The 9,115-nt window shown below is 35.5% G+C and overlaps 1 protein-coding gene across 1 annotated transcript in view; it reads left to right on the forward strand.

Moving 5' to 3' along the window:
- Positions 1-3,505: 3,505 nt before the first annotated feature.
- The window catches only part of LOC117103426 (Krueppel-like factor 9), a 16,957-nt gene continuing 11,347 nt past the window's right edge, over positions 3,506-9,115 (forward strand). Inside the window, exon 1 of the mRNA XM_033243964.1 lies at positions 3,506-4,489. Coding sequence (XP_033099855.1) covers positions 3,931-4,489 — 559 coding nt within the window. The 5' untranslated portion in view covers positions 3,506-3,930. The remainder of the gene's footprint in view (positions 4,490-9,115) is intronic.

Raw genomic sequence — 9,115 nt, forward strand, 5'->3', positions numbered from 1 at the left:
CACTGGCCGACTGAGGGCGTATTTTTCTATCCGTATTATCACCTCATGAATATTAATTTTAATAATTAACACAAACAATTACAATAAAAAATTGGTTTATATATTGAACTAAATGGGAAATTATACATGCGAAAAATACGTATTTTTCAAATTTTAATGCATTTTCAGGAAGCTTGGGTAATTTTGGGCAATTTTTGCTGAATCTTGGGTAATTTCGACCCAGTCATTGGGTATATCAAACATTGTGAGTGGTCACGCTGTGTGCGATGGTTCAGGAATGTAGTTGTTACCCGAGTTATAATAATAATAATATTTATTTGGCATCAAAAAGACATGTTACAGTATTGTCAGGAAAGAGAATGGGCATAAACCCGAACAAGAAAAACTTGCACTCTTATCTAACATCTTAACTACAAATTAACAGCTCAAATTAAAAACATCAAATTAACAACAACAACAACAACAACAAATTACCTTCAACCAATCAACTGCAAAAAAAACAGTAACAAACAACAGAAATAAACAAACAAAATGTAAAGGAGAGAAAAACAAAAAGCAACAAAAAAGAGGATATTATTGATCCATAAACAATCAACTAATACATTGAAAGGAAGTGTTTTGTAAGGGCTGATCTGAAACTTCCAATTGATGTTGATTGTTGAATATCCACAGGAATTTCTTCCCATAGTCTTGGAAATGCAACAAATGCAGAATTTAGAAAGATATTACCTTTTGCATTCCAATGGATCAGTCTACCCTTACATCTTTCACTAAAATTAACATATTTATCAAAGGAAGATGGGCAAAAGCCGTTGATAATTTTATAGCCTAAAGTTAATTTTTGTAATTTAAAAGTATCTTCTATAGTAAGAATGTTTAAAGATTTTAGCCTATAGTGATAGGATGTTTCCCAATTACCTTCTTTTCTAAACATAATAATTCTAGTAGCTCTTCTTTGTAGACTCTCAATTTTGTTAGTGTTATGTTTATCACCAGGTGACAACATTGCACAGCAGTTAGTTACAATAGGCAATACAAGTGCTTTATATAGGTTAAGCATTGCTTCCCAAGACATATTTTTGCTACACCTAACAAAACCAAGAATTCTACTAGCTTTAGTACATACATAGTTTACTTGAGTGTGACATGTAAGTTTAGAATTAATAATTAATTGTTCGCCTATACAGACCCTATAATGTAAGGTCTGTGGCCATGGCCTATACGACGTATTGTTTTCTTGTCTATTAATTATTTTACATAAGCTTAATACAGACATTGATTATGATCATTAACCTCTGTTGTATGTTATAACCGTATTATTGCTCGTTAAACCAGGTAGAACTTTTAATCAGTTGGTGAATTGGCATTAGGTTATTCATCAATCGGCAGACACTGCATACTCGTTCTGCACGAATGGGCATGTTTTTCCCTATCTAATACAAGCGTAACCACAGAAACGTGTATTTCTATTGTTATCATCTCTATGAAGGGCGTTTACAGTTAATGTTCTGGATTTTAGGGCGATGTATTTCGTGTTTTTTCGTGCTTCAAATCAATCATTAAATCATTTAAGAACGTATAGGCCTAGACATAATAAACAACGAAACATAAAGCATCAATTACTGTAAGCTTTATTATTATATTACGAAAAATATAATTTGGCAGTATACTAATATTATCAACATTCTTCTTCTTACTCTTCTTCAATATATGCATCGACACTGTAATATGAAAATAATAAAATCCGTTGGTTTGATTATCAACATATAAATTCGTTTGTTTCAAATAGATAAAACGAAATATATTACGAATCTTAAAACAATATTATTAACTTACACAAACATAATAAAATCCACTGTTCGTTTGTTCCAAATAGGTCAAACGAAATATATGAATCTTAAAACATTATTAACTTACACAAACCTAATAAAATCCACTGTTTATTTGTTTCAAATAGATAAAATGAAACATATGAATCTTAAAACATTTATTAACTTACACAAACCTAATAAAATCACATGTTTTGTTCGCAAACTCATCGCAGTATTAATGCCATTGAATTGCTTAAAATGACATTAATTAATTTGCAGCAAAATACCTGATAATACAACACGATTATTAACATATGATTGCACATATAATGTACATTCGTTTGTTTTAAATAGATAAAACTAAATATATGCCATCTAAATCATTAAAAACTTATACGGGACTTACACAAAACCTAATAAAATCCACTGTTGTTTTGGAAAACTAATGGCAGCATAATAATGCCCGGATTTCCTTAAAACCACATTAATTATTTGGCAACATAAAAAGACCTAACAATAAAACACGAAATAATGGATACTGTAGCAGCAATAGCTTTGCGCCTACTTGGTGTTCCATACAAATATATCATTATTATTATTATTATTTCAGGTATATATTTATTCAATCAGACATACAACAAAATAAATTTATTACAAAATTACTTAAGAAGATACATTCAAATGTACAAATCTATATATAAAATTATTCATTATAAAAATTACTCATTACAAAATCATTTAAAAATTACAATTCTATATACAATATTATTCATTATAAAATTATTCATTCATTAACAAAGAACATTCGACAACAGTAACCTTTGGCAATAGAGATTGAATTGGAGGCTACTGGGTTAAAATAACATTACTGTACACAGGAACAACAACAACAAAAAAAAAGCCAATAAAATTTAACGAAAAAAACAATTATAAATTAAATATCACCATTAAGTGAACTCCGTCAACAAGGAAAATAAAGAAAAAAGAAAAAAAAAAAAGAGGCTGGCTGACCGCCGAAAGAACACTAGATGTTATTTAGAAGAGTCGTCATGTAAGGCAAAGGGCTGTTACGAAACCTTACAGTTTTAACATTATAATCCTTATATCGTTTTGTATTACGGAGGCACATGCCATGGGCCGAACTGGTCCTACACCCTTCTAAACCGACTTGACCTAGGCCTATGCCAAACATTTCCTCCATGGCCAAACCTACTTGACCTAGGCCTATTCCAAACCATTTAACTACACTGTACTGCATTGTGAATGCGTCATCGGCGTTCCATACATATACACGCATTGGCGGCCGTTCTGGAGGGCGGCCGATATGGGCCTAATTATTGTGGTTGCATATTATCTCAAACATTTGGTCTAAAAGCCATTGACTATACCCCACACTGAATGGGATCCACCGAAAATTCACACAAACCCCTTATTTTAGACGTGCGTTCAATATATATAAAGTACCAGGACAATGGACTTTCACAGATACAGGGTAGGCCTACCACCTAAGCCCCACCATTGTTAATTGAAAATAGTTGTTTAAATCATGGAGCATACCATGGTGGGTATATGAATCATTGAAAATAATTAATATGGGACATGACAGACAGGTACCGCCTTGTTGTGGTTGGTAGTTAGGGTAAATAGAGGGCGCTATATGATGAAAAACGACAACCGAAAACGTATCAAACAGCGTGGGCGGCAGCAAAGCATAGACTTGTACACCAAGTCCTTTGTGTAGTATCGCCACGCCCCCATTTTCAGCCTTCGACACAGTTCACAGAACAACCGAGTGTCAGCAAACAAGCGATCAGCTGCGACACAATTTTTTAAGGTAGACAATAACAACAAAGCAACAAGTACGAGCGGGAAGTGTATGTTTATTGCACAATTAATTTCGGTTGAGTATAAAGGTACAGTATACATGCTATTGATGGTTGTTGTGTATTTCACAGATTTGAACTACATTAGTAGGACAAAAAATCCCGAAATTTTGGGACGGAGGAAACAATTACTGGACGAAGAAAGGCCCGCTCTTCTTGACAACAGGCTGGATACAAGATACCACGTGCGGAAATAGCTCGTCTGTTTTGTTTTTAAGGGTGGGGGATTAAACGGAATGGCAGAACTTAACAGCAGCAAATACACTTCTTGGAATACTACTAGTGTATACGAGGTAGACACGGCATATGCTGCCCGCTGTCTTCTTACTTTAGCTGCAGCGAAAAACAGAAAAGCACACTCCGAACTGTCTGCCGTCTCGGGCCTAAAACGCGAGTCTGAACAGGAAACGACTAAGCACGGTGGCGAAGAAAACAACAAGAACGATAGCGAGGTGTCAGTAGTATCGGTAGCCCGTATTCTTGCCGATTTGAAGTGTTTTTCCCCTTCTCATTCTGACTGTCCTCCGTCCCCTACAAATTCATTGGACTGCTACTCTGGGGGTTGTTTAGAGAATTTTGATAGTGGGTATTCGGAGAGCGACCAGTCTAGGTCTGGAACACCTGTCGAGATGGATAAGCAACGTGGTGGAGGGAAACAAAGGACCAGGCGAAATCGGTCCCGAAGTAACAGTGGCAATCAATTCAACACGAAGAAACATGAGTGTCATTATCCAAATTGTTCAAAGGTTTACGGGAAATCATCTCATCTTAAAGCTCACCTGCGAACACATACGGGTAAATACGATTTTCATATTTTTTGTTCTACCTGTCTTTGTTTCCTTTGTCACATCATCACTATCGGTCTTTGTGTTTACAAATTCGGTGTCCTGAATGAACAATTGCACATGTGGGCTTTCCAATTAATTATGATAGCACATGAAAATTTGTTTTCTACAATCATTGTGTTCTAAGAATTGATTATTTCTTCCAAAAATATTAAACTATCCACAAAAACACAATGAGAGATAATATTTCTTCCTAGAGAATAATATTATAAAATTGATATTATATACTAATAATAGAAGTGGGGATACCATCTCTGACTCTGTCACCCCTGTAGGTTTCAAGTGGCCCCTTGCAGGTACGTAACCAGGGGGAGCCGTGGGAGCTGTGGCTCCCCCACCCTCTTTGTACACAGTGTAAAAATTTAAAAGCTTGTTCTTGAGCCAATACAAATTCTTTCCTGGGATCACTTCTTTCCTGGGATCACTAAAAATGAATACTTCTAAAATACGTAAATACCGGTATGCATCAGTCCCGGTGTCAGTTATACATATAGGCCTAATAGGCTCACTACACAACACATGGGCCTAAGCATGATTTTTAATTAAAAATCTTAAATCCAAAATCTCAGCCTGTCTTTTAAGATACGGAAATTTGATATTGTATGGTTCAGTTTAGTTTTATCCTTTTGTTAGCTTCTTTAATAATTTAATAATACTAGCTTACCTAGTATTAATATATAATATAATAATAATAACGATGATGATGGTGATAATTGATTATAATATTAATAATATTAAAAAGTGAAGAAAATTGTGCTAAAGGCGAAACAGAGTTGTGATTTGTTGATCACAATTATTTAGTAGTTAAAGAATAGTAAGCCATACAGTAGTTAGGCCTACTGTAAGTTGTCCTGGATATTAAGTAGCTCCCTGATAAAAGATCATGAGAAATTTGTTGGTGCTTCATTTTGACTATATAATTGTGATTTGATGATGATGAATTTTACTATATAAAAGTGTCATTTCCAAACATCTATAAGTACTACAGTAGAACCTCAATTTTACGTGACCAGAGGGCGTACGTAAATCGGGGGATTCGTAAAATAGAGGTTGGGTTAAATTTGTGGTAACCTTTGACCTAATACGTACCTAACGCTCAATAAACGTATGTATGAACGAACGATGTTACCTAGGCTAGATCTAACTTCTAGGCCTACGAATAAAACCATGTGTCTAGTGTATTAATTCATCACTTTAAAAAAAAAATAAAGAACATGAAAATATTGTAAGATTACCTATACGACAAGTGTATAACTTGGGAATTCCCCTTCATGCCTATTCTTTCTAAACAACAGAGCTGTAGTGTTGTCTGGGCTTGTTGAGACAAACTAAAACCATGTGCGCTGCACTGGGCAAACCAACCAATTAGCGTTTGTGTACGTGAAACAGCAACCATGTGCTATGCACTGGGCAAACCAACCAATTAGCATTCATGTACGAAACTATGTCTACTCAGCTTCATGTAGAAAATTCGACCAGACGAGTTCGTCCATGGTTTGCCACACGAAGCTAAGGAGGAAAGCAATTATTTTGAGCACCATCGGTAGTTGATCATCTCACTCAGTTCACATGGTTTTAGATTATAACAACCCGGGATTAGACTCAATCAACGTTCCTGTTTAATGAAAATATGTTGCATTATGGTTTGTTTATTGTTATAGTCTTTTTACTTATGGTTGCTCTCAAAAGAGCCATTTGTTTTGCCATTTTCGGGGATTTTGATGATGTCATCGTCCATACGAGGCATACGTAAAACCGAGGGTTCGTATAACTGGGGTACGTAAAACGAGGTTCAACTGTATTTCCTTAAATTTTTTTCGCCTCGCCCCCAACCATGGTGGGGCTGACGTGGTTGTGAAATCACAGTTTTGAAGTATATAAAGTACATACAGCAGTCAAAGAAAATGTTTTTAAGCCTTGCTTCTGTGGTATATCACACAATTAATAAGATGGTTGCCAAAAATCCCTGATAAAAGATGAGATTTTTTTTTGGTGCTTCATTTTGACTAATGGTGATGTGATGATGATGAATTTTACTATTAATGAGTGATTTCTGGCCATTTAGATGTATTAGGTATTTCCTCAAATGTTCGCACCTCAGCCCGAACCATGGTTGGTCTGAGGTGGGTATCGACTCACAAATTGTCCTCCCCCCACCTTTCAAAACAGATCTGCATCCTTCCCTGGGTATGACATTAAACTACGTCGAGTCGTCACCTGTCTCAGAGTATGTCTTAGTGACTGCAGAGGCGAGGGTGCATAAATTTGTTTTTAGGATGTGATCTGGGTTTTTATGCCCATTTTTCATGATAGTTTTTTTGGATAAAGAATGTTTTGAGCAGTGGCAAATTCAAGGACCCCTCCCCCTAAATTTTTTTAATGAGAGTGTATTTCGGCCATCTAGAGGTGCCCTAATCATAAATTTTCTTACCTCACCCCTAACCATGGTGGGGCTGAGGTGGGTGGTTCCTGAGTCTGAAAATCAATCCCTGGGTCACCTCTGGATCCGACACTGTTGGTTTATTATATTACTATTGTTAGGCTTACTAATAATAGTTATGATGCATCTGTTGCAATTTTCACTTCATCCTACATACCTCACATAACAGTTCCCCCTTTTCAAAAACCTTTTGGTTTAGATCCTCTCATCAAACTTTCTAACGTTTAACTTTATTCTATATGACAAGCCCATAGCCAGGGGGGTTCGTTGGGTTCGAACGAACCCCCCTTTTCATGAAGTTTCCTTTCTTCAGCAAAGGCTGGCTAGCCTACAGTACACCTTGGGCCTATTATATTACAATGGATGCAATATTTTATTGTGCAGTAAACATTTTTGTTCTTTCTAATTCTTTATATTATAATTTATATTTATAATTTATATTATAATTTTTATATTTTTTTACTGAGATACCAAGTTGAGTCCTATACTACATGATTCAATCACTACCCCAGGGTTTGGATAGGGTTTGCACTGTGTTTTAGGGGGTTTGCGGTGTTTAGCCATTTTTGCATACAAAAAATGGCCTTTTTACCCCAAAAATAGGTTTTGACGAACATAATATTATGATTTTTTTTAATTGAGATACCAAGTGAGTCCTATACTACATGATTCAATCACTATCACAAGGTTTGGATGGGGTTTGAACTGTGTTTTTGGAGGTTTGCGGTGTTTTTTAGGTATTTTTAACAATAAATCAAGATTTTACCCCAAAATAGGTTGTTATGAACATAAAATTATATTTTTATTGACGAAGATACCAAGTTGAGTCCTATACTGCATGATTCAATCACTATCACAGGGTTTGGATGGGTTTTGCGGTGTTTATTTGGAGGTTTGCGGGGTTTAGCAATAATATATATATATGAATATTTATATGAATAAACGTGTATTTATAGCCACAGAAGGGTAGCAAGGATGTGTACAACAGTTAGGCAAATTTTGGACCTACATAGCAACATAGCTGAATCACTGAGTTGCAATCTGAAATCTATGGCGCTTTTCAAAGTGTGTAGCTTGTATTTCAGCTATGGTCACCAGAACTATGCCAGATATGCCACCGTATATTTGCTATCCCTTAACCTATCCTAGTCGCATCCACGAGCAGAGGACCTCTTAAGAAAAAATGGCTTCAGTGTGAAGAGGTCAGACATCCCCATGTCCAGAAATGCCGTCGACATCACAATTGAACAGTCAATCGTCATGCAATGTCCCATGGTGGAATTATAGATTTCAGCAGGAACTACTCGGCACATTACAGGTGGTACCTGTACACAACAGGGCAAGCCAGAGCAGGAACTGCTCGGTGTATTACAGGGATATCCAATCAGTTTGTCAAAATATAGTTTGACGAAACCCGGTTTGCCGTGTTTGTGGCCACTTTGCCAAAACTCAGTTTACCGAATTTAGTTCACTGAAAAGTTTGCCGACATCCAGTTTGCCGAAACCCAGTTTCCTGAATGTTGTTGTCACCATTGTACAAAAAACGCAGCACACTGTGTTTTTAAAAATGATGGGTGGGTCAGGGAGACGCCGTATTCAATATATAAAAAGGCAAAGTACTGGAAAACAACAATGCTGATATACAAAATTAATAAGCAAATGCTAAAACGTTAAAAGTAAACCATGACTACTCTAAGTGGTGGATATATATATATATATATATATATATAATGTAGTTCATTTATTATTTTGTACTAAATGTAATAACGGCAATTATGTAGGCGAGACCAAATGTGAACTTAGCCTAAACAACCACAAAAAATCAGCTACTGTAATGACCATCAAAAGACCTTCACTGTTGCTCACCACTTTAATTCACCGAACGATACCATCAGTGATTTAGGCTTTTAAATCTTAGGTATCAATTTCAAATCGAGGTAAGGTTGGAAGATGTACTGAGATCCGTGAATGTTAAATTGGATGTACTGTAGTTGGTTATACACATAGCCTACATATATATTATATATACATACTTGATAACGATATATATGCAATTGTTTCTTTTTCGTATTTGCTTATATATATATATATATGTATTTCTCCTTTTTCATTTCTCCTATTTTTACATGTGCGCTT

Source organism: Anneissia japonica, unplaced genomic scaffold, assembly GCF_011630105.1.
Source record: "Anneissia japonica isolate Jap-2015-1 unplaced genomic scaffold, ASM1163010v1 scaffold1272_len640109_cov177, whole genome shotgun sequence".
Lineage (NCBI taxonomy): Eukaryota > Metazoa > Echinodermata > Crinoidea > Comatulida > Comatulidae > Anneissia > Anneissia japonica.